The sequence below is a fragment of the Ictalurus furcatus genome, chromosome 1 (assembly GCF_023375685.1).
Source record: "Ictalurus furcatus strain D&B chromosome 1, Billie_1.0, whole genome shotgun sequence".
In the NCBI taxonomy this organism is placed as follows: Eukaryota; Metazoa; Chordata; class Actinopteri; order Siluriformes; family Ictaluridae; genus Ictalurus; species Ictalurus furcatus.
The window spans coordinates 20093422-20120291 of NC_071255.1; the positions used below are offsets into that span (position 1 = coordinate 20093422).

General features: G+C 38.5%; 1 protein-coding gene across 1 annotated transcript in view; it reads right to left on the minus strand.

Annotated features, from left to right (window-relative positions):
- ascc3 (activating signal cointegrator 1 complex subunit 3) overlaps positions 1 to 26870 on the minus strand; it is a 176134-nt gene that overhangs the window by 141780 nt on the left and 7484 nt on the right. The window contains exons 2-8 of the mRNA XM_053631683.1: positions 26428 to 26573; positions 24903 to 25053; positions 20859 to 21436; positions 15342 to 15462; positions 3507 to 3705; positions 1393 to 1528; positions 737 to 862 (exon numbers count right to left, since the gene is read on the minus strand). Coding sequence (XP_053487658.1) covers positions 737 to 862; positions 1393 to 1528; positions 3507 to 3705; positions 15342 to 15462; positions 20859 to 21436; positions 24903 to 25053; positions 26428 to 26517 — 1401 coding nt within the window. The 5' untranslated portion in view covers positions 26518 to 26573. The remainder of the gene's footprint in view (positions 1 to 736; positions 863 to 1392; positions 1529 to 3506; positions 3706 to 15341; positions 15463 to 20858; positions 21437 to 24902; positions 25054 to 26427; positions 26574 to 26870) is intronic.

Consider the following 26870-nt stretch of genomic DNA (forward strand, 5'->3'; position numbering starts at 1 on the left):
TATATATATATATGTACAGCTCATAATCTAAGAGTAACAATAAACAGATTAAATGATAAAGGTAAAGATATCATGCATAGAGGGTGAGACAAACTAAAAAAAAAAAAAAATCATGTGACATACATTATAAGACATTCGTTAAACACGGCAACACTTGCACTGAGCAAAATGGAAATTATGTAGAAACAATACACTTTTGTGGCACCTAGTTACAATAAACAATGCAAAAAAAATAAATAAGATTTTAATTTGCCTCACCCTCATATACAATCATTAATCATGGTGATTTCTGTAAGAAGGTGATTATTTAATATTTATGAAAGGAGTCACACCATCCTGTTATTGATTATTTCTTGTAGCAGCGTGCCCCATTGGGTTTTATTCCTCACTTAGAGGACATTTACTCTAGACAGACTTTATTTACTCTGTCAAAGAAAACAACAAGGCAACTGAAAGCTCAGCTAACATCCTAAACTAACACAGTCGGGACTCTTTCTCCTTGCTGCTATGGTAACGTTGACACTCCAAGTCGCTCTTCACATGAAAGTTACATCTAAACCGAGAGTGCCAAGTTTCGAGGGCATAACGATCCATCTGGAATCTGCTATCCAAATGAATTTATGCTTTTCTTTATAGATGAAAACCTCCGCATGTTAACATGCTGCTGAGACAAGTCAAGAGATGGAGAGGTGTAGAGTGAAATGAAGAGTGGAAAAACAAAACTAAACACACCAACCTCATCAAGCTCTGTGATGTAAACAGGCTTCTCCTGGAAGCCGATAGGCATGGGCTCGTTGGGTGGGATCTCAACCTGTTCAAACATCTTATTATTCTCTCTCCGGATGCTCTCAGGCAGCAGCATCTGAAAACAAAAATCCACAAACAAGTACAACAGCAGCCAGCTGCATTAGCCAAAACCAGTTGCAATTTACCACCGGGCAAAGTGACAGAACCATTAGCGTCCATTAGCTCCCCACAAACCCCAACAAACTCAAACACTCCTAACTGCAGCCAAGGCCAGCCATCAGCCTCCAAAACCATCGCACCAGCATGTGTCAGGCTGGCCTCGGCCATCTTTCACCTTTCCACCACAAACAATCTGATGGAAGATGTTGAAAGGGATTTTTTAACAAACACAAAAGCAAACCCACCTATGTTCTCAGTGCTACTTGCTCTAAATAACACTTGTTTTCCCAAACATACAAAAAAAAGTGTTTATGCAAACCGTTTACATTGTAAGAATGCATTTAAGGAATTAAAATAAAGATATCATGGCCCAGGCTGATAAAACCAAGTGACGGGTAACCTACTCAGGGAAGATTCAGAGCTTTATAAAGGATATAAAATTTGACATTTTTCACAGCCTCTTAAACGATTAAAGCTACACCTTACCTTTGAGCCTCCGATGAAGGCAGAGGTCTTGGTGGCCTCAGCATACGCATCGTAGACATTAGGGTAGTGAATGCGCTCATATTCTCTCTGATGTCCTAACACTGGGGAACGCCGTGCGGTCAGCAACGCCTGCTCTCTATGGAGACCCACACACACACACACACACACACACACACACACACACACACACACACACACACACACACGATCGTCAGAGACCAATCACTCATGGTGAACAGTGAACGGAAAAGATATTATGATGAAATAGGTGTGACTGTCACAGAATTGACATTACAATTAACTGATAAGTGCAGCTTCCATACTATCCAAACAATCTAAAATGATAATGTTATTCCTGATACGCATGCCAGAGTTCCCGTTAGGCAGTAAATGCCATTTATTTGACCATTAAACATTCCCAATATCAGATAAAATCAAAAATTGCCGAACACGATGTCCGGTAAAAATAACTAAATAAGGTCTCTGTTTTTTTCTTCGTGATTCTCCTGATTGGCTTGCTATTATACCCTTGATACGTAGTTTGCATGTATGTATGCGTGTGGTTTCACGCGCTTCTGTGCCATGAAAAAAAAAATATCGCAGAAAATAGTCATAAAAATGAAGAAAAAGAAATTAGCGTGGGAAATGATACGGTTTTCGTTATTTTAATATTTCTGTGTAAACAGAAATATACGTGGCAGACTGCAGTTTCACATTCTGCTGCATCCTGTTTTTGTTTTGAATGCTTGTTTTTTTTTTTTATTAGATGTTAATTCCACGACTGCAGTATGTTATTTGGAATAGTGTGAAAAAGAAAAGGTAATAAACTCTTATCTTTCATTTGACTTGATTGCTTTGTTATTATTATCTCGCATATACTGCGCAGAGTCCAAAATGTTACAATGCAAAATAAACACAGAAATGAAGTGACCGGATTTTATCCAGTGTGTCCGGTAAAGTTTATCGTTCCCGGACACCTTGGCTGACAACAAATTTTTTTGCGGAAACACTGACGCATACCTAGCAACTGTAACTTGTCAAGCAACACTCTCTCACAACTTTTTCGGAATTGGGGCTGCAGCTAATTTCTTTCACAAAATAAAAAATGTACATGTTTTGTATAGGGTATGCCAGAAAGAGATTTTGCTCTGGTGTTTGTAAACCACTCTTAGTGTAAAGCAGTTAACATCCCATAATTATAAAGCATCTGAAAAGCAACAGAAATATCTAGCTAACTAGTTAACATTAATAGACATATCCATCCATTTTCTGTTCCGCTTATCCTATACAGTATCACGGGGAGCCCGGGGCCTATCCCAGGGGACTCGGGACACAAAGTAACCAATTGCAGGTGGCTGTGATTTCATCTATGTCGAAGCAGGCAGCGCTATCCTACATGTGTGTTAGTAGCATCATTATTTGTAGCTAACTACTCCCAAACTGTGGATGGCTTCTGTCTGAGTGTACTAACATTGTACTGAGTGATTGTGAAAATCTAGTAAAAAAAAAAATCCCTTGTTTTTATTAATGGTAACGAAGCTGGAACTGGTAACTCATTTATCTCCTCAATAAAAAGTTCTTTAACTGCTACTACCATTACAGCTGCCACTGGAAACCACACACACACGCACACACACCCCTCTACCCTACTGGATGACCTCAGAGTTGTATAGTGACACAAATGTTCACATTCAATACAGCCTTTGAACTCGGTGGTTTAACTTCTCGTCTCTGCACTTGCAATGAGCTTCACTTTGAACAAGGCCACTTTGGTGTCAGTGAATCTCTTTAGAGACCTGATACAGAAAGAAAACACTTTCATCTCCCTTTATCACACCTTCCAGGGAAAAAGCCTATTGTGTCTTCTCAGATTCCACAGTGTAAGTTACCTAGCTAATAACTGCGCCTACATAGCATGTAAACCCAAGCAAAGAGGGAACACTGATACGCCTCAAATTGCATTGTATAATGCTTTTCCCCTCTTCAATGAACACACTCTGATTAAAAATATACAGAGGTGTCTGTTTCTATAATAAAAGGAGGATCAGAGGGTCCAGAGAAAAAGAGAGAGAGAGAGAGAGAGAGAGAGAGAGAGGAAGTGATCATATGGTTACCTCTGCAGTCTCAGCTCCTTAGGGTCAAAATTAAAAAACGCTTCTGACAGTTCGCTCTCATCTCCTCGTTTCTCTTTCTTCCTCTCCCTTTTCTCCTCCCGACGGTAGAGTTTCATCATCTGTCTCTCCTGCTCAGACTGAATGGTAACCTGACAGCCATATGTGGGTTTAGCAGACTCCACATTTTTAAGCATCCCATCTGCAAAAACAAAAAGCCACATCAATACACAGTACGAAATCATGCAATCGCCAATTCTTTGTCTCGTTCATGAAACCGACTCTCTAGGAAAAGTCACTTGCTTATAACATATTCCCAACAATGTTGTTACAAGGTAATAGCTCCATGATTGCAGCGAAACACATTATTTAATATAATAAAAGTAAATGCATCAGACGGCAACAGTGAACGCAGGAGCTGCTGTATGGTTTTTACTGGTAGCTTTACTGTTCATGCCAGGCTTCCTTACACTCAATGAAATACCCTTGTGTAAATGTTTAAAATGTAATGTTTAAAAAAGCAGTGTTCCAAGAGTGTATATATTTCCTATAAGCGCACTGGGACTTTTCAGGGTCTGTATCACTCTGCTCGTCTGTGTTCACATGTTTACAGGGTCAGCCATGAGATTTTGGTTAAGGGCCTTCCTCAAGGGCCCAACAGTGGCAGCTTGAAAGTGCTGGGGCTTGAACCCCCAACCATCAGAGCAGTAACCCAGAGCCTTATCCACTGAGCCACCACAGAACCAACAGAAAAATTGACCATATTGTGTCCAAAATTTCACTTACTTGAAATTAATTTCTTTTTTCTAGAACTGATTGGATAAAATAATATCGTTGAATATCAGCACAGCTGTAATTACCTATAGCACTTACCCTGCAGGCTCGTGTCTATGGCTGAATCACAGTCGTGCTGCTATTCAGTATAACCGCACTCTTGGTAGTGTGATATTGTTTTAAAAATATTCACGCAAACAGAATTTATTTACCTTTACTCTGAGAATGAAAATCGTTCTTTCATCATTTTTTAATTAATAGTAGTTTCTCTCAAGCACGCCAAAAAAAATACTCAGGACTGCTGCTGGCACACTATTTTGCGTTGATGGATTGTCATCAACCCAGCAGTAAAACTCTGCTGTGCTTGTTACACTCGTCAAGCACCGCACACCCTACCCAATGTTTACTGCCTCAATTTTACTCAGCTTTCAAAATCATTCTTTTTTATATTCATAACATCAGCTGTGCATCGAGACGTACAAAACGGCATGAAAACTCTTGATCAACATCATCCCCCAAAGCCAGATGCTCAGATCTCAAGTGTCCTCAAGGTGTCACAGGAAACTGAGTGAGTGAGTGAGTGTGTGTCAGTGTGCATTTTATTCACTAGCCACTCCAGTTCCACATCTTTCCAGATGTGCTATCACTGACCTGGCTGATCTAACCAGCCAGAATCTAATGCAGCAACATTGGTCTTGGTTTAATTGACGCTGTTAGCTCGTACCTGCTCACTATGACATCTTTGTCTCATCCACTTAAAATCACTTTCATTCATTCTCAGTGTGTTCAAAGCCTAGATTCAAGGCAACAGATTCACCCAGGTATACATTTAATAAAGTCACTTCATATCAGCGAGAAACAAACACGTAAACTACACTAGAGATTGACAGCAGTTAAATATTTTAAATATAACTTTTCCTCCTAGATAAATGTATTTGAGGAAAGAATATATCCAAAAATATCAGACAATAACAGGATTGGTGAGAGTGTGAAATTACCCAAGTCTGCGAGCAGGAAAGCCTACTTATTTTCTATTAAATTAGCCAAACCATCAGTGATATGTTGACATTGCTCGAATGGAAGGCCTGGAAGGAATAATCCCTAATCTCATTGACTCTCTGGGAGAAGCAGGTGAAGCAGTCTGGCCCCAAGACAGTAAAAAAAAAACTACAGCAACCCAGCATTTTGCTGTAACAGTAGAAGGAGAGATATGAAATATAACCCAGTCAACAATATTGCTGCAATATCAGCTGCTCAGACACAAAACACATGAATATGACACAAATTCACAGAAAACACTACAGTAAACATAGTTGAAAGCAGGTTATTGTGTTATGGGTGTTACGGTACAGCAGCATGACGATATATCATGAAAAAAAAATCTAAAATATTAACACAATTATGGTGCTATATCAGTTTTATATTACAGAATCCTATTCTACCCGTCTTAGGACACCTCAAAATGAGCTCCCAGGTGGCGAAACAGAAAAGTATTCGTCTTATCATCAGGAGGCAGCCGAGTTCAAATATTGATGACACCACAGTCATCAAAGAGAGCAAACTTTCCCAAGCTCTCTGGAAGGAGGGATGGTGTTACTTTCTCTCCTGTTAGTCAAAGTGATATGAACCAATTTATAAGCTCATGTATGCAGAAGAGGGCAGATAGCTCTTTCCTCCAAGTGTGTTCAGCCGGTCTTTTGACAGTAGCAGTCGAAAAGATCGGCTTCATGTGTCTCAGAGGAAGCACGTGTTCACATTCACTGGTTGGTAGATTAGGACAATCCTCACCATGTGATTTAACCTTTACAACTGAGGGGGCTTTCACACTGGCAGTTTAATCCGAAACAGAGCACAGTTTCATGAAAAATTGCTAATGCGTAAGCTGTCATGTAGAGCAGGAAGCGCACCGCGGTACCGAATCCGAGACTACCTGGGAAAATGTAGGAGATGGTCGGAGTTCGTTTGCACCGGAACTGTGCCGCGATTCCCATGAATGTGAGCGCAAGTCAAACTCGGGAATTAATTATCGGTACTTATAAAACTATAGCACTTTCCAAAAACTTGCCTTTTATTTAAACGATTAATTGAGTGGCATGCCAAAAGGGCCTATATTTCCTATAAGCGCACTGGGATGTTTCACTGTGCATCACTTCTCTCATCTGTGTTCTTCATGTGAAACTCTACTTCCTAGTTCGAAACTAGCAGTACAATAGTAGAATTTGAGACGTCAATAGTGGAAATGGTAAATGATAATTTTCCAGATATTTAAGTTGAACTTTTGAAAAAAGTTTTGAAAAAATTTATTTTTGTTTTAATGCATATATTCTTAACTGCAGTATTAGATGAAAATTGCTTCATCGCATTCATAGCAAAGCTTCAGTATCTCACCAGCTCTATCATTTTGGATCACTTTTAACATTGCTGTAAAGCCAAAAAAATATTTAAAAAGAATAAATAAATAAATTTTGTGGTGATTATCTGGTAACCTATTACTAATATTAGATTTTTAAAAAATCAAGTATCTTTTCTGCATTCTTCTGAATGTTAATCAGTTAAAACGGTTGGAGTTCATGCTTCCACCTTCTTGTACAAACTGGAGAAGGGCTGGTTTGGGGAAAAAAACATTACTTACGGCTATGCAAAGTTTTATATCCCAAGATTAATTGAGCTAGTGCAAAACTACAGGGTGTCCCAAAAGTCTCTACATGGGGGAAATTAACCCTTTTAACAAAATGTCTTCCAAAATTTTTCATGCTTCGTTTATATTATATATTTATTTCAGATAGCCTTTAAGAACGCCTACGAGAAAAAAAAAAATAACGTGTTGAAATAATTCTCACGGCTGGAACAGGAAGCTGCCGCAAGGTTGTGATGGACTTTAACAGGAAACATGGCAGGCACATCACACATAACACTGTTGCCAAACTTATTTACAAATTCAAAAAAAACTGGAAGTGTTGCGGACCAACTCAGAAGCGGAAGTCCACTGATGAAGACACAACCGACATGGTGCTGGCAAACATAGTCCCCTGTGTATGGAGACTTTTGGAAGATCCTGTGTAGTGTCTACGGTTAGTATGCTGTGGCTAGATGCAAAAGAAATACACACACAAAAAAAAAAATCTACAGAAATTTGTGAAACTCAACAAGAAGTCTCATTTTTTCTTTTCTTTTTTTTCTCTGGCGGTTGGATGAAAAAAGAAAGAAAAAGAAAAGAGCTACCTACTGAACCTACTTGTCTGCAACTTTGAATAAAAAGCTAATAGCCTGGACCTGTAATCAGCTTGTACGGGGCAAGTGGGACAGAGATTTGTCCAACCCTGTGACATAACATTTGCGATAAAGACAACATTTGTGATGTCCCATTTATAACAGGCAACTGCCAAAGGCTTAATTACACAGACAGTGCACAGAGATCAGAAACGTCAGGTAAGGCTTTATAAAAGGCTGAATTAAAAGAAACCAATCAATCTGATTAGGAAAGGATATGAGCTCATTCATTTTGCCAAAGCAAAGGGCCATCCCAAACTGCTCCGTCATGCTGCAAGCGAACACGCATCGACACGAGAATGACCCAAGGGTTTCATCATAAATCATTAAGTAACCTCCATGTTCTGCTGTCATATCAACAGAACAGGGAGATGACCTAATTAATAATAATTCATACAACCACACGCAGAGATCCTGAATATGCTTGGTGAAACGGCACACACCAGCTGGGAAACTTGTTGGTTTATTATGTAACAAAATGGTTAATTATCCAGACTACTGAGGAAAACTGCATCTTTACATGCTGTTCCCAGCCTGACTATAAACAGCTGTGTGCCTCCAAGTGACCCGAAGCTATTAGTTTATTACTGTGAGCATCATTCCTGCTACATAATCCAGGCTTCCCTACATGTCGCTATTATGCTCACTGTTAAACTCATTGACGTGAAACTAATGAACTAATGACTTTAATGTTTATAAATGGAACAAGCTTGTGCTCTCTTATAAATAGTGCCTACATACCCAATTTTTTGTTTGTTTTAATACAAATATGACAAACATGTATTTTGGATTGGCAGGGATCTTATCAAACACCACAGCAGTACATTCATGTCTCAAAAAGAATTGTTAAAGGTGCATCAGCCAAGATCAGTCCAAATTTGACTAGAGTAAAGTTTAACAACACTAGAGTTTTTTTACTTCTTAAGCCCACCACATGTACACAAAGTTCCCCAGAATGTAAAAGCACCTAATATTTGTTACACCGCATTAGGGAAGATAACACAACATCTCACAAGTACGCGAATACTTAGTTAATATTATGTTAACGTTCACAGAAGACGCAAAAACTTGATATCTCAACAGAGAGCGTCGAGTGCTGATTAATCATTTTCAATAATAACAATTTACACTGATCATCCTGTTCAAAAGTTTACACCCCCTGGCTCTTAATGTATTGTGTTGCATTCTTGAGGTTTGCACCTTTTGTAATAGTTGTGTACGAGTCCCTCAGTTGTCCTCAGCGTGAAAAGATGGATCTCAAAATCATATAGCCGCTGTTGGAAAAGGGTCAAATATGCCGAAGAAGCTGCAAAAGCAAAGAATGTGCAGGACCTGGGGGATTTTTCTGAAGAACAGTGGGCAGTTTAAATGCTCAGGACAAACAAGGGACTCATGAACAACTATCACAAAACAAAACAACAAGTCGTGGATCATCCAGGTAACGACACACAGTATTAAGAATCAAGGGTATGCAAACTTTTGAATGGGGTAATTTTTTATAAATTCAGCTATAAATTTATCTTGTCTTGTGGACTATATGTAAACATCTGTTATGTGAAATTGCTTATTCAGGACAGCACTAAATAAACAACATCATGGGATTTTTATGATCCCTCTTTATTTTGTTAACAGTATTAAGATTTTGCAGATTCTACAAGGGGTATGCAAACTGTAGACGATGCTTGATTTTACATATTAAACTGACACAAGTGTGTGGGCTGGTTGATAGCGTTAGTAATGTACCCAGACCTGTGCTTTTGCACACGCAGCCATTCAACTACTTTTAAGCTAATTATAACACTATAGACGGATGAAATTTGGCACATACTGACTTGTAGCTGCAAGAAGGAACAAAAGTGACTTTGCTGTAATATGTTTTTTCTTCTTCTTCCTCGTAATGAGTTTTTCAGCTGACTGTCGCTACCAGTGTGAGCTCGTTAGTAGGGGTGTAACGATCCACTGATATGTATCGATCAAATAACCAACAATCCGAAATATCGATGCAATGCGTAAACATCAATGGATGTATCGTTTTTACGATGGACCATAGCTGGAGCGGCTAATCGGGAGAATCAACGGTGGGCCGCTCATAAATTGGGCCGGCAGACGTACCACTCGTTTCTCTCTGTACCTCACACACACACACACACACACACAGAAAAAGCATGTGTTACATTATTGCGTGACTGATCACTAAAGTAACTAATTACACTATATTTGTATTAAAAGCAGCGCATCAGTTACTTATGCAGTAAAAAGTTACGTTTTCTCACATCACTTGGCTCAGCGTGTGTATGCTCTCGCTCGCTCTCTCTCTTTCACACACACACACGTGTGTAACCAGGTCGTTGATATAAACAAACCGTCGTCACTTGCCGTGGTGTGAGGTAGCTGCCAAAAAAAAGTATATTTTTAACTGAAATACTTCATATTTGTTTGACTGCAATCCAACATTTTTTTTCATCATCTTACAGTTGGACGTTTTGTGGCAGAAAACAATACTCAGTATGTCATTTGTTATTTATCTGAAACATGTCAGTAATAAATATAACCGGATAGTTAGAACTGAGCTGTCACTTCATTTATCAACGTTCTTCCACCAGGAAAAAAATGGGCTGGTCTTGGTCATTAAACTCCCGAGCAGAAAATGGCTCCCACTCCGGCCCTGAGACGGACCTTTATTTAGGACACTAACTCCAGCCACATCCCAAATATGATGTCCGTCAAAGTTAAAGTTCATCACGGGTCCTTATTGAATAATGTAGTATTTCATAGCGGAAAAAAGCTCAATACATTTCTCAAAATATATTTTGGTTGCATCTGTGAATTAATAGAAATGTGACTGATTGTGTGAAATAGACGCATCATCTAATATCGATTGCAGGCCCCTGAATCGATCGAATCCAAATTGCACCGTGGCAGTCATTGAGGTATCAGAGTACATAAAATCGTTGGCTAAAAGAATGGATATTAGATCGTATCGTCAAGAAACTTCTAGTTAGCTACACAAGAGGTTGATGTTATCAGTTATCTAGCACTACGTACATTTATATGAAGGTGGTTCATCCAAAGCACTGCCTTAACTGGCTCTCTAAGTGATGAAAACATACCTGCTCATGTAAAGCCGTCCATTCAAACAATTCAAAGCTATTCACGTCACATTTACATTCCTGTCAAAGAGGAAGGTCACTAATTCAGTGTCCAGCTTAAACCCCTTCCCCAGAAATAAATTACCGCACCCTGTCAAAGCACTGCCAATGTTTATTTTAGCTTTACTGTAGGTCCCCCCCCCCCTTTTTGTATTCTTTTTATTCTTCTGTCTTTTTTTTTTTTTTGCTTACAGAAGAATTATCTGGTTGTACTGGGCAACTGGTAGTTTCGAGGATATTTTTCAACAGATTGAGATTGGGGCAGAGTGAAGGGGTGTTGGGGAGGGAATTTAAAATGGATGAAAGGATGCCTATGTAAACACAGAATCACTCCTGGGTTTTCACAGCATCATAATACACCTGTGCCGAGGCCATGGCTTAAAAATGCATCATGTTCTTCATATTATCCAGATTATTTTTACTAGTAAGAATTAAATAAATAAATTAAAATCTACTACAGCAATTTAAAATTTGTAAATGCTGTAAACTGAAACTCAATTTGTAAATGCTAATTTTTTAACCTGTGCATAAAACGTGTTCCAGTCGGTCATTAGCAGTCCTCTCCGGGATTTTCCTGCTCGCAGAAATGAATGCAAAATCATATTCGGAGGAGCTTGCAATTTTTCTAAATTACCGCAGATTTTCTACAGATTTGGGCCAAGACATGTCATGTGACGTCGTAACAACATGCATTCAGCCACTTCTATTCATGTGCGTCGAACATGTGTACTGCTAAAAGGTCTCATTTACAAACAAACATCACTGCGAAACAATTTTGTGTAGTTGCCAATTCAAGTAGTTTTCCACAAAAAAAAATAAATAAATAAACAGAGTTGCATCGCAAATTTTGAAAAAAGCTGCTGCAAAATCAAGCATTTTTGACCGCAACAATCACCAAAAACTCAACAAAATCCTGTACGGACTGCATTACCTATGAAACAACCTGAATAGTCTGAATCTTTTTCACATCATAGTATACATTCCTGTCTGGTGCTTACACCTATTCTGGAAAAGTCATTCTTCTTTTCTTCCCCAAAATAATATTTCCAGCCTGCGAATGTCATTTCTTTGCACTCTAGTTCTAGGCTTGTCCATCCTCTCACTGACAGCGATGGCCCATCAATACTCAAAAGGTTCTTTTGAATTTTTCATGCTGTCTCTGACACCCACTCTCCCACCCCACGATTTCCATCTCAAAAGCAGCTACTCTCTTTTCGTCAGCACTGCATTTGGGACATGGTCACACATCTGTATCTCCACAGCCCCGTGCTGACACCAGGCTTGTGTGGAACTGCACCACTTTTTCTTCCTTCCTCTCTTTGATGTGCCCCTGTTGCCTGGATTTTGGCTTCACTGTGCAAGTACATGTGTTCTCCATTACACTGCACGACACTGAGGCTATTTCTGCATCATGTGTCCATTGCAGCATTAGTTATTAAATCCCCTGTGGAGCAATTACCAGGAAAAAGCGTTAGTGATTTTTCTTTTCCTTTTTAACTAGGTGTATTTTCGCTTTGCGTTAGCAACTACATCATGAAATCCCTCATGGAAAGGAATCAATCCTCCGACAATCTGATGTCAAAAGCTACAATATTCCCAATGCTTGTTATAAAACCATTGTTCCCAATGCTTGTTATAAAACCAGGAACACAACATGAGCCAAGTCTTGGCAAAGGATTGTGTGCTTACCCGCTGTATTATATTATAAGCTTCAGTGATAACTGCAGAACACACTGTGGCAAAAAGCTTGCAGATGTAAGCAGGGTTCAGGACAGTGATGAAATGTATATGAAGTATTAATTGAATAACATGCTCAGCTGAGACTCAAAGATTACTGCTGTTTGGGAAAACTGATCAGTGTATAAGCTAGTTATATTATACATGTACTGAAATAATACTAATAAAATAAAAAGTCCATATGGTTTACTGATAACCAAACCAAAAATCAGGGGCAATCATCTGACCTTGCATCTACTGTGGCTATTTAATAATTATGAACAAAATTCAGTTAAAGGTTAAAGTTTTGCATCATAACATTTAACGCTTGGACCCCTACAAAAGATCATGCACTGTTACAGCTAATCATCTCTTGACAAGCCTACACAATGAAAACCCACCTCTCTTAATGGGATGCAAAGAGTGGGCAATTTCATCAGCAGCTTTTAGCCTGTCTTTTGACCTCTACCCATGGTTGTCAAGGTAACTCTCATCTCACAAGCAATCTGCCAAGTGAACTTTTTGACTAGCCAGGAGCCCATTCGCTCTTTTTGACAGTGCATGTCTGTAGCAATAGAACTGGAGTAAGTATTAGAACAGAAAACAGGATAATTTGAAAGAAAGTCAGACATGCAGAAACACAAAGAAATGAGAAAAATTAGACAGAGGATTGAAAGGGAGCAGTGTTGAGCTCTTTAACATTTTACTGCCACATTCACTTCTTTGTGGCAAAGTCAATATATATGTCTTTAAAAATTCATTATTAACCTCCAGTCCTTCAAACCGGTTTATTCCTGCCTAAGCAAGGTGCTGAATGAGGTTAGTTACGCAAGGTTTACAAGGTCTTATAATCAAAGTGTCCTTAATGCAGCAATAGAAGTCATGAACAGCGGTCAAGAAACATCCTATACACTGAGTTTAATACCAATGAACCAATTAATATGATCATCTGGAAGCAAGAGACACTGTGTGGGAAGAAGACGAAATAGATTTCCACCACTTATTTTCAAGAACATTAGATAATCACTGAATGTTGACCTATTCTTTAGACGGTGGATAAAAGACTAATAGAAATGCAAGAAAATAGCAGGGTTCAATGGGAAGCTGTTTGGCAAGGACTTGAGAAAAAAAAATATGGGAGCACACAGAAAATCCTACAAGCACATTTGATAAATACTTATTATTCATTGGTGCAGATGGAAAACCTTTTTCTTTTTTGTTAGAATAATATTCCTAAAATACTCAATCCAGCTGCCAAAACACAGACTGAGCCAGTGGCTTTGCCAACTTCCCTATTACTTGATTAAATTGATTAATAAATATTTGAGATTTTCTTTCCATCTACTAGCACTTACCGGTGCGTTCTGTCTTTTGGCAGCTGGAAGCTGGTCAGACCAAGCTGGAGCTTTCAGCAAGAAAAGTATTTATCTGTTCATTAATATTACACACAGTCCTGATAACCTGGTGCATTGAATAATGCAAAATCTGATGTCAAGCCAGAATCAAGCAACTATTTTATAAAGCCTTAACAAAGCAATCACAGATCTAGATCAATCTATTCTTCTTATGAATATCAATCTTATCTCATATGAAGATCTAATATCATGTTTGTACTAACATGACGGCCACACACAGTATGTAGATCGTTTAGAGGGGGGGAAAAAATCTCACACCTATTAGTCCATTTCAAATCAGAGGAAAAACTGATACGTTTAGTTGATTTGCAATTTGGTTTGGTTGGACATTGTACCTAATTAACCAAAAATTCCAAAACCCAAATACACTGGCTGAGAGGCATGTACTGTAAGAAGGAACGAGGCTGAAAATGTACTCCTTTACATACAATCAAGGGCAAAAAGAATGGGCCCAAAATGACAAATTATTAAGCTTTTTATGGTTTTAAGAACAAATTATTTCTCAGGAAATTAGCCAGAATGAAAAAAATGCACTCAGGAAACCTCCTGTGCCATCATTCACTCTTTACTTCTGCTGCAGTGAACTGTTTGGGGAAAAGCTAGAAACAGGAAAATACACTTCTATAGGCTTTTTATATGCAAAGGTATATGCATTGTTGTATGCGTGATAATGATTAAAAAGCTTGATGTAAAATTCAAACTAACATGTCTGGGTGTACAAAATTAAAATAAAGGAAAACCAAATTAAAATAAATAAAATAAAATAAAAATTAAAAAGAAGCTGTCCACAAGTTTACCTGCTAGGCTTAAACATTTATACAGGCCCTCCAGGATTTAGCCATTTTACGATCGCATGAATTAATGCAAAATCGAGTAAATTTTACCGAAAAACTACCGAAGATTTCCCGCAGATTTGGGACAAGATGCGTCATGTGACGTTATCACAATGCGCATTCAGCCAGAGCCATGTGTGTTGAACATGAGTATGGCTAAAAGGACCTGAAAGACAATTTTGTGCAAAACAATTTTGTGCAATTGCAATTTCGCCAACAGCACCAACAACTCTGCAAGTTGCATTGCAAATTTGTAAAAAAGCCACAGCAAAAGCAAGCATTTTTGGCCGCAACAATCACATAAAAACTCCACGGAATCCTGTACGGACTGTTTAAGCTTTTCCAAAGGGAAAAGCTATCCCATAATACTAAGTTACTTTATCTATTTGTTTAATTTTTGCTAATTTCCTGACCAATGATTTGTTGCTAAGACCATTAACTCTTAATATTTTTTCTATTCTTAAAACATACAATGCACGCTGTGGGTAAAATGCATTTTTTAAAAAGCTTTGTGTGTCAGTTTGCTGTGTGTTTCTTTGAGGCACTTAATCATTGAATATAAATGCTACAGTTGAATCATTAGCTAAGCATGGTATGGCAGTTCTGTCATTACACAGTGGAGGACAGAATCGTTCTGAGCTCGGTCTTGTTGTTCTGAAGCTAGCAGACAACACGACTCACCAGGTGGGAAGCTGACTCTGCTGTCTGGTGGCGCAGACAGAACAGAGTCCACAATATCAGACCTTTTCTGGAGAAGCGTTGAGATCATCTCAAATCCCTCAGGGCCAAGGAACTCAAAGAGCTGAGTGGATGAGACACAGAGAAGAGAGAGTCATCAGTGCATCAGGCCATATGCTTGAAAAAATAAATTCTTACTGCAGCCAAAAACATCATCCTCTCTATATGCCAAATGTGAGCACTGGGTAGTCATTATCTCCCACATTTCTAAATCTGGAGCAGAATCTCATCTGCTGCACAGTCTGCTGAACACAGATACCTGGCACTTAGCACCAGAAAAAAAACAAAGCATACAGTCAGCTCCAGAATTATTGGCACCTTTGGTAAAGAGGGGTAAAAAATGTTTATAAAATGTCTTTGTGGGTAATTATCTTAATCCCACACTGAAAATGAGAGAATTTACATTCTAAGGAATTAAAAAATGTGCTAAGAAAACCATGTGTCAAAATTATTGGCACCCCTAGATTTTTTTTTTTTTTTTAATGAACAAAATGTAATTGAACCATTAATATATTACTTTTAACACTTTAGAGGTGGCTGTGGCTCAGGTGGTAGAACGGGTTGTCCACTAATCGTAAGGGTTGGCGGTTCAATTCCCGGCCCACATGACTCCACATGCCAAAGTGTCCTAGGGAAAGACACTGAACCCCAAGTTGCTCCCGATGTCAGGCTAGCGCCTTGCATGGTAGTTCTTTTGCCACTGGTGTGTGAATGTGTGCAGACCATTTAGGAACTTTTACCAAGTCACCACAACGTCTTGTTTCACTGAGGTATAAATATGAGATGATGTGAGGCTAAATTCCCTTAGTCATTAATCAACATGGGGAAGATTAAAGAAATGAAATGAGGAAAAAAGTGTGCCGAATTTCATAAATCATGCAATGACTATAAAAATAGATACATGCCTGAAAAATGACCATATCATGCCATACCATATCTGCTTTCCACCCCCCAACCCCCACGCACAGTAAGGAAGATGGCTAGAGAGGCAAAAAAAAAAAAAATTCTGCACACAACAGTTGGAGAATTTACAGCATGTTGGGGTCATGAAGTCTCCGAATCTACAATTAGACAACACCTCCAGGCAAACAAGCTACTAAAAATCATGGCAGATAAAGCATTTTCCTCCATCTAGCCACAAACATAAGGGTCTGATGTTTGGTAGATACTACTGGAACTTTGACTGAAACCAGATTCTATGGTCAGATGAAACAAAAATAGAGGTTTTTTTTTTATTGGCAATGAACACTCAAGGTGGGTTTGGAGAAGAATGGCTATACAGGAGAGAAAATAATCCCCACTGTTATATATGCTGGGGGATCTGTGATGATGTGGGGCTGTTTTTCCCAAATGCCCTTGGAGCCTTTTTAGAATTTCTGATGCCATGTAAGTACCAGGATTTTTTAAATATTGCCTCTGCCAAGAAGTTACAATTGGATCTGCCGGCTGGACACTGATTCAAAACATATGTCCAAATAAACACAAAAATGGTTAAAAGACCAGAGAACCAACCTTTTGACATCTGGACCTAAACCCCACTGAGCTGAAGAGGAGAGTCCACAACAGAGGACATCAAACACTGTAGGATCTGGAGAGTTGCTGTATTGTGGAATGAGCTCAGATTACTTGTTCATATTTTCAGAGAGTGACTGAGCTCATCAACCACTAAAGGCATTTTTTCCTTTCCGGTTTAAACCCATTTTTATCAAGGGTGCCAATAATTCTGACTGTTTATGGAAATTGACACACATCTAATATAATATTCAACATTTTAACCTTACTGACAGACATTTCATTTCAAACATGGCAGAACAACAAAAATGTGCAAATACAGAGGGGTGAGATAGACAAGCACTCTTATGAACTGATCCTTTTTTAAAACATCTGATGATGTGAAATACCTAGCTGCCTTTGCCTTGGATTAAAAGATCTGACATCCTTAGAACAGTTCCTCAGCTTTTCTTAAAGCAAGAGAGACCTTGTGATAAGAACAGACAGATGATCTACAAGCTGTCCATCATTACATTAAGTTAAACAGTTGCTTTCAAACTACAAGCAGAGATCTGAAAAATAGCATCAATTAATAAATAAAGGTAAAGCACCCAAATGTGAGCTACTCATTTAAACAGTAATAACATGACTAGGATAACTTTACAAACAGATCTTTGTCTTCTTGTTTCTTTTGTATTGAGCCATTCGATGAGAAGGTGTCTTTTATTAGTAGAAAAATATATACATATGTATGTGCATGTAATGTGTGGGTGATAAGTTCACTTTATACTGCTGCCTACACAGAGCACATTTATAAATACTGTAAAAATCTGTTAGTTTTTTAATGTAATTTTTATTCTGCATGGTCTTGGACTGAGTCCTGGTGTAGGCAGCCTGGTGGCACAGCTTCGTCTCACAGCTCCAGGGTTCCCGGTTTGTTCCTGAGCTCTGGTTATTGTCTGTGCAGAATTCTGCATGGTGTCTCTGTGTCTTTCCTCTGGGTTCTCCAGTTTCCTCCCACCTCTCAAAAACATGCTGTTAGGCGAACTGGCTACACTAAACTGCCACTAAGGGCACGTTCAGACCTGCAGATCTGTGCTCTGTTCGGAAACCGGGACTTAAATTGTTACAATGCTGTATTTTCTCCTTGGCTCGGTTCGCTTTCACAAGGAAACATTTCAAAGCGTACCCAAATGTGTTTATGCGGTTCACATGTGAGTAAACTGTCCTCTTATTGGTCAGACTGCGCCTGTTTATGTGTTCTTGGCCTGACTGTTTCGGCACAGATCCGAGTGTGATTGCCGTGTTAATAAAGTACTGTGGAAAAGTTTTAGACACCCTATTTTTAAGTACAAACTTTGTTACAGATTTTTAATTTTATGACTTTATCGTTATCATATTACATTATCGAGTCAGTACAAAAACATTTTAGATCCCCAAACATTAGTTTTCCAGCACAAAATTTAATGTTACATAAAAATGTTTGTATGTCATTAAAGAAAGCAGTATATTATGTAAGGGAACACTTTTCTGCCAAAAATAATAATAAAGAAGGCTGCTTGGTTTTGCTGCAAACATAAGAAGCAAGTGTGACAGTCAAAGTCTCCAGAAGAACTGTGTCTGGTTCTGAAAGATGCTCAATAAATCTCACTACCTAATTTCCTTTGAAAACGACACGAATTCCTGAGGCTACTATTATTAATATTATTTTTTTTAAGCAAGGGTCATCACACCAAATATTGACTTTGTTTCATTTATTATTGTTTACCCCCCTTTATAGTATTTTTTTAATGTAGAAACCTTTTATTTCATAATTTTTGAAGGCATCTTTGCTCTACAGCATTTCTTTGCATGTGCCTAAGACTTTTGCACAGTACTCTACATGTCTAAACAAACCAAACAAAGTGAGAAAACACATCAGGTTGCAAAACAAATGCTCCAGTAGAGCCAGTTGTGAGAACGCCATAAGTGTGAATGAGTGTGTGAATGTGTGGTGTCCCGTGCAAGGTATATTCCTCATCTCACGAGTAGCGTTCCTGGACTAGGCTCCGGATGCATCTGAGACCCAGACCAGGATACAGTGGTTACAGAAGCTGAATGAAATGTGAAACAAGTGAGTGTTGGCAAAACAGTAGATGTTAGTATTGTTGCTTGGAAGTGTGAAAATGTGGAGTGATGAGGAATGCAAATATTTGTAAAGAAATGCTTTTGAAAGATTTCTAGATTTTCTGTGTGACTGATTTTTAGATGTTTAGATATTCTGTCTCCATTCTTATGGAAGTTAAGCATTAATAGCCTTTATAATGGTATTAGGAATTCGTTCAAATGTCCGAAAGACTCAGACTGGACGTAAAATTACTTTTCTTATCAAAGAAAAATGTATTGTATCCTAAATTGTAGTTATATTCCACTTTTTATATTGTAATAGAGTACAAAGTTTTACAGCACAATAAACATACACAAAGTACAAAGATATCAGTTGAAAAAGTCTGCTGTCTGTTTATATAATTGCAGTTCTAGGCCAATCTAAATTGCCTTTAATCCTTATCATCTAATGGCTCACTCCTCTACTTTTCTCCTACTTCAAAGACGTAGCATTTGCTGTTGCAGCAAATGTCATTTTTAAAGCACAAATGTAAAATATTAAAAAGCTGGGCTCTACCATTTGTATGCCCTCCCCTCTACCTCTGTCAAGTTTAAGGGCAGTAAGTGGAAATGCTTTCAACTTTGCCATTAACTTTAGAGTCACTCGCAAAAAGAAGCATGGTGAGCCTCACAGACAAAGGGCATCCCACATCTGAAGACGCCAGTGGGAGAGTTAGGTTCCAAATGTCACCTACGTGAGAAACATTAAAAAATACCTCAGGTGCTACACTAAGACTTGGGGGATGATGGAGGTTTAATGTAAGCAGTACAAGAGTCAGCTGATTACAGATAATTAGGAAGAATATACAAAGAAAGAAACTATGGAAGAAGATAGGGAGACTTGACAACACATCCCTGTTGATTTACATTTGATTTGATGTTCAACTGAAATGTCTGTGACGAACAGATGAGAGTCCAGCCCCAGACTGACCACGGTCATCAAAAAAATCAGAAAATCTCCACAGACACCAACATCCTACGATAAAGTGAAGCCAAATTGCTGCTAGCTCATGTGACTTAGATTGTGTATTAATTAGCAACTAACATTGTTCATGAATATTATGATGTAATGAACTATAAAAGTGCTAAATTAGGCCAAAGGTTTGTGGACACCTGATCATCACACCCATATGTGCTCTTATGCACATCCCATTACAGATTTAGTTACCGTTACATCATAGAAAGCCATCGTATGAAATTCTGTGCTTCCAACAGCAACAGTTTGGGGAAGGCCCACACATGGGTCTGTTGGTTAGATGTCCACAAACTTTTGGCCATACATACATGTCAATCACAAGGAGTGATACTGAGTGGTTTGTTATGTGCTTTCTTCTGAAGTTTATTCAAAGTTTGATCAAAGATTTTCCTCAAACAATAATCATACCAAAGCATACCCTTCCAATCACATGCTATAAAACGGAATAGGAAAATATTCAAATGACAAATGTTCAAGGTCACCGAGTAGCAGTCCTGAGAATGCTATAGTTTGAATAAGAGAACAAGGAGAACATTGTTTCCTTAATAATTACTGTAAAAAAATTTCATTTTTATTACAATTGTGGAAAAAACCACAACTGTTACTTCCAGCTTATAACACAGTGCTGTTGAATTTCTGTGAAGAGATATTAACATTTATGGAAGCAGTCAACTTTGGTGTGGTAATGGCCCACCCCATCATTGGTTACTTTCCTTCAACAGCACACCCATTGTAGTTTTTTTTCCCCTGGAAGGGGTAGGTGATCATGTGTTTTAGGGGAAGCTGGGCTCTTTACATGCGTTCTCTGAATCAAATCATTATGACAGTAAACATACACTGGCTCTCACCTCATTCTGAAGTTCATCATCACTCTTGGTAGAAGCCAGCATCTCAAACAGTGAGGTACAGAGCTCCTCTACACTGGATGAACCCATGTTGCCGCCACACAGGTACTTCTCCACCTCTCTTCTAAGGATGGAGCGGTCAGCACTGTTGCTCTGGCTCACTGACGGTGCTCCAACGCTCTCCAAACCAGAGCTACGCCCGCCAGCATGGTTGCTCAAGAAGCTGTTGAAGTCCAGGCTCAGCCCCTCACCATTTTCCTCCTCCCATGGAAGACTATCTAGACTGTCTAAGACATAAGCGTCAAAAGAGAAGGCAATGTTCTTTCCAAAAGACATTCCATGATCTATAGGCTTGTTTGTTGTCTGGGTCTGGATGAAAGCTTCCACCTGGGACTCTCCAAGCTGAGCTACCAGCTGGCTGACAGCAGCACAGGCAGTATCAGCTGCTGAGGCCGGGAAAGGTCCGAACATCTGCTTAATGGCCCGGGTCTCTTCATGGCTGACCTGCTCTTTGTTCTGGAATGTCTTGAACAAGAAGACTGCAGCACTGTCAATGGCATCCTGTCCGAAATCTGTACTCACTGCAAAGTTCAAAGAGAACATAGAAAGCACAGTGATTACTCTGTAGACCCACAAAATGAGAAAGTGCCTCTGTACCATATGAGCAGACAATTAAAACCCCTTTCACTTCACTGCCCATGCTTTTGCTGTTGAGGAAATACTTCAACCCAATGCTACGCACAGAAAATTTAATAATGGGGGAGAAAAGGGCTGAACATCCAATTAAAGGAGAAAATATGACCAAGAGATGGGAAGAAAAGGATTTGGGCCAATTAAAATTCTCTGAATGCAACTCAGTCTCTACCTAGTGCTCATTGTCTATAAGTAATTGCTCATTTCTGTGCATTTTAAAAAGTGTAAACTTGAAGAATGGTACTTTATTCTGGTTGGGGATGTCTCAGAATGGCCTGTTTGCAAACTGCAGAGGGGGTACTGTGTGAACTGCACTGAATGTGCAATCACACCTTATACTGTAATGTAACATTTGTCAGCTAAGAAATATTTGTTTTCAAACAACACAACAGTGCTGAACAGGTTATAAAGGATTTTTTGGTACAGGGGAATTTTTAGACTTTATACTGGTGCTTGTAAACAGGAATGGTAAATGTAGCAATTTAGAATAGCTTTATTATTTAAGTCCAACCTTTGTCTATGTGATTTATACCCAAGAATGTTAGACACATTTAGAATCTGTTTGGTGTTAAAATAGGTCCATCCATTTTCTGTACCGTTTATCCTACACAGGGTCACGGGCAAGCCTGGAGCCTATCCCAGGGGACTCGGGGCACAACACCCTGAACGTGGTTCCAACCTGTCACACACACTCACACACCCATTCAAACACTATGGGCAATTTAGAAATGCCAATCAGCCTACAACACGTGTCTTTGGACTGGGGGAGGAACCTGGAGTTCCCGGATTAAACCCCTGAAGCAAACTCCGCGCACACAGGCAGGAGGTGGAGGCAGGCACACAACCCTGGAGGTGCGAGGCAAGCAAAATCACCTGAACAATTAATCAGCTCTTTTACTTCCCTTCATTGTTATTTTGTTGTATTTTTCAGAGTTAGACTTTTTTTACTGTACAGTAACCTACAGTGTAATATTCACAATATAAATAAAAGGTATTTTTGTTCAATCATGCCGAGATATTTAAAAATATAGTAATTAACACAGTCTGAACCATTCTTCACTATAACATGCCTCACTTTGGTTTCCAGAACCTCACTGTACTGTGCAGAACATAGTAACAATTCAGCTCAGAAGTAGATCATCTTAAAGTGCACCACAAAGCATATTTTAAAAGATATTTAAATGAGAAAATCATTGTTGTTTTGTTAATTAAGCTTCGGCATCATCTGGGCATTATCCTGCTATACACCACTGAGCTGTTTATCACAGACCTTTATCAGCTATTCAGTTACAAAATGAAAAAGATCCTTTTTGCCTTTGATTTCTATCACAAATACTCCAAGCCTGCTGTGAGCAGAGGCTTGCTTGCATTCACAAGCGCTATAGTGGGATTAGAGGAAGAGAGAGCCCTGCCATGTTGCAATCCGTGCCCTGCTGCTTTCCCTGCGACCTACCTCCCTTGTCCCCTGACAACATGATCAGAACAGTAATATGAGCTGTGTGATAGGACACAGTATGCAGCACAGTTTGACTAAGACTGCATTCTGGGGGATTTGCATCTAATCTAATTATTAGACACATCAGGAAAGCTGAACACTATGGTGTGACATTCACCTTTGTGACTGGTTACCTTCAATATGGATGTACGTTGTAATGTGAGGTAAATGACCTTAACTTTTTGCTTTTTAACGATATTCAACACTTGTGGTTGGCTAAAGCTGGACTGCAATTTCATCAGTCTCAGATTATTACTTGTCACACAGTATGGGATGATCCCAATAAAAAAGAAAAAATTCTATAAGAGACTATGCGGTAATGTGTGTGATAAATCTGTAATTAAAGAAAATTACTACATTAATCAACCAGCATGATCTGAGCTCATGTAGAAAAGGTCACATAAACAGTGAGCTAGTGGTAATGAGGATATTTTTTTTGGTCCATTAGCATATATTTCGTCTAAGTTTCGCCATTGCCTCTACCGTATTTTTTGCAGATGTCCTATGAGTTTCTTGTCATCCTATGCCGTCCTCATATTGTTGGGTTTTAGACACACATCATAGCAGCTGACACTGTATGAGATTTTAAAAGAAAAATTAAAATTCTTGACACTGCCAGAACTTTGTAATCATCTGTGTCTTAAGTTGCAATGGCACCAAATCGGCCTCCAGTGGGAAAGTCCCATTATGCAATCTTAGAGTACGTTTACATGATAACGATGCATTAAAATGGAAAATATTTCCTTTGCGGTTTTGACAAACAGATGATCTGGAAAACGACTAAAAACGCTGTATTATGCAGGCTTTTGACATGCGGACGTTTTCCTTCTGTTCACGCTCGTCAACAACGCCACTGATCAAGCTTTCACACCAACTGCTTGTCCTCCCAGGTCTTACCCAAACACCTTTTGAATACCCTTCGTCGGCGTAGATGTGGGTTAATCATTTGGCGTGCGGTTTTGACAAACAGATGATCTGGAAAACGACTAAAAACGCTGTATTATGCAGGCTTTTGACATGCGGACGTTTTTCTTCTGTTCATGCTCGTCAACAACGCCACTGATCAAGTTTTCACACCAACTGCTTGTCCTCCCAGGTCTTACCCAAACACCTTTTGAATACCCTTCGTCGGCGTAGATGTGGGTTAATCATTTGGCGTATGTAACAAATGCATCTCCACTGGTCGTAGCAGTGATGCAGTAAATCTACACGTTTCTGGAGAAGCGTCTATAAACTCCAAATCTTGAGCAGCACAAACATAGCCCGCCAGTGTAGTTTTGAATGACTCGCGCATTGTTTTGAAGTACTCGCGCGCATGACTACAGACTGAACACGTAATATGCGTGTGCATGACGTCATCGTTTTCACAAATTTGCTTTTTTTTTACGTTTACACAGATGATAACGGTATAGTTTTCAAAAATTTGCACTTTGAAACCCATTTTCAAAAGTTTGCGTTTTCAGGCCCCAAAACACCAGTGTCATATAAATGAACAGCCAAAAGCGCATAAAAAGTTTTCCATTTTTAGTTGAAAACGTTGCCGTGTAAACCTCCTGTCTTAATTCACAACCAAAGAATTATTTAATAATGTGCAATTTTTGTCTGTGACTACAAAAATTGGGCTGAAAACCATACACTTTAAACCCAACTAAATTCAGTTTGCACTTCATTGTCCAAGTGATAGTGGCAAAACATGCCATGAGAAACTGAAAATTTGACAAGGTAAAGGAAAACATTTTCAGCACATAAGGTGTGGATAGGCTTGCTGAACATTTTACATCTTATCACAATAAATACAATACCAGTCATGAATAAGTCAAGAATGCAGGAATTTTCTTGAAATCAGTTGAATAATATACCTATCTGCTTGGCTGCTTGAAGAAGATTTTTCAGCTCCTGAGACTCTCTCTGTTGTTCCTTCTTCTCTAGCTGTTGTGTGAAAAACTGCACAAGCTTTGCCCAGGTCAGACCCTCTCTAGCAAACAGCTCCTGTCTCTTCAAACGCTTGGCCTGCACAAGGAACCATTATGAACACACAAACTCAAACACAAAACTCTCTTCGTGTCCTTGCTAAAAGCTGTTGAGAATATTACAAACCATTTACATAACCAAGTAAAATACTCATATATAAATGCAGTGACGATACTAATTCAAAAAGGGGCTTAAGTTTAGAAGATAAACTTCTTTAACATCATGCCACTGTATCAGCACCATGATGCCTTCAAAATCTCAGTGTTATAAGAGTATGCTCAGAACAAAGCCGTCTCTACCTCTTCCATAAAGAAGCAGGTTTAAACAGTAGCAACTTTAAACAATTTAGCGCTAAGCTGTTGATACAAGATAATCAGAAGTGCAATCTACCTCCTCCTAAAAAGCCTGGAGATGGACTGATTAATGAAAAACAAGATGGGGAGGGAAGTGAAGGATCGAGAATGCATCTGGCATAAACACATAAATAATGGAGGGGAAATAGAGGACTAGATTAAGAGAGATACATGGTCAAGGACAAAATATTGTACAAGACTGTCTTCTACTCACTAAAGATTTTTGTCTTGATTTCAAACTTAGGACATCCATGATCTTTATTATATCAATTTCTCAGAACAACAGAGGAAAAATGAACACAACATATCTAACATTGTTACTAGCCTCATTTTGGATAACATACTAGTATTTCGCAATGATCTCATTTTCTATTTCATACTACTATTTTGCAATTCTCATTTTTATTACTAGTAATTTGTAATTGTTACTGGCTTCATCTTGTATTACATAACAGTATTTCACAATTCTCAATTTATATTTCTTACTATTTTGTTTTACAGCCTAGTATTTTGTAATTAGCTCATTTTGTATTAAATATTAGTATTTTGTAATTAACTTTTGTATTTCATATTTATCTCATTTTGTATACACTAGCACACTAATAGTATTACATACTTTACAATACATACAAAAATTGTATTTCACACTTTTAATTTTGTATTACTAGTATTTTGTCAAAGATACAAGCTTCATTCTGTATTACATTCTAGTATTTAACAATTATCATTTTAAATTATAGAATTATCTAGTATGCCTCATATACCATCTGGAAATAATGTGACATTAAAGTCTAACTAACTAAAGTCTAATTGTATGTGAACTACTAAAATATCAAAACATACACACTCTATTCCCTAAACTGTTTATATAGATTTTTTTTTTGTTTTAAAGAAAGAAAGAAAAAAACGAACACTTTTCACCCATGGTCACAAACATCAGTATGTGAAAACAGGGACAATACATTAACATAACAAATAGCATTCACTTCTTAGATAGCATTATCAGAAAATGAGAATGTAATTAAATTGGAAACATTTGTTCTGAAAAGAAGTGCCTTGCCTTTAAATCATACAGCTCGGATGGGAGGTCCTCCTGCTTGCTAACCGTGGAGAAAGAGCGCAATGCACCGGTAAGCCGAGGAGGAGTCATAGTGCTGCCGCTCAGTCAACCATCGGTGGGAAGATGTACTCATGCAGTTAAAGTGCCTGTTAGGAAAAAACAGCAATGTGTGTATTAATGTGTGTGACTGCTTTACAGATCAGGATCCCATCTTAAGTCATGAGTTATCTCTGATTGTGTAACATCCTGTATTATGTGTTATTTCCTTTTAAGATTTAACTTTCAAGAACTTTGCTGGTCACTACAGAGCTATGCATACTAGGAGTGCTAAAAACTGCTAACCGAAACTGTCATTCCCATGATTTTACCAAAAACATCTCATTATCAAGTAAAACACGTAATGTAAATTCATCTGTTTTATTAGTCAGTAAAATCATGCTTAA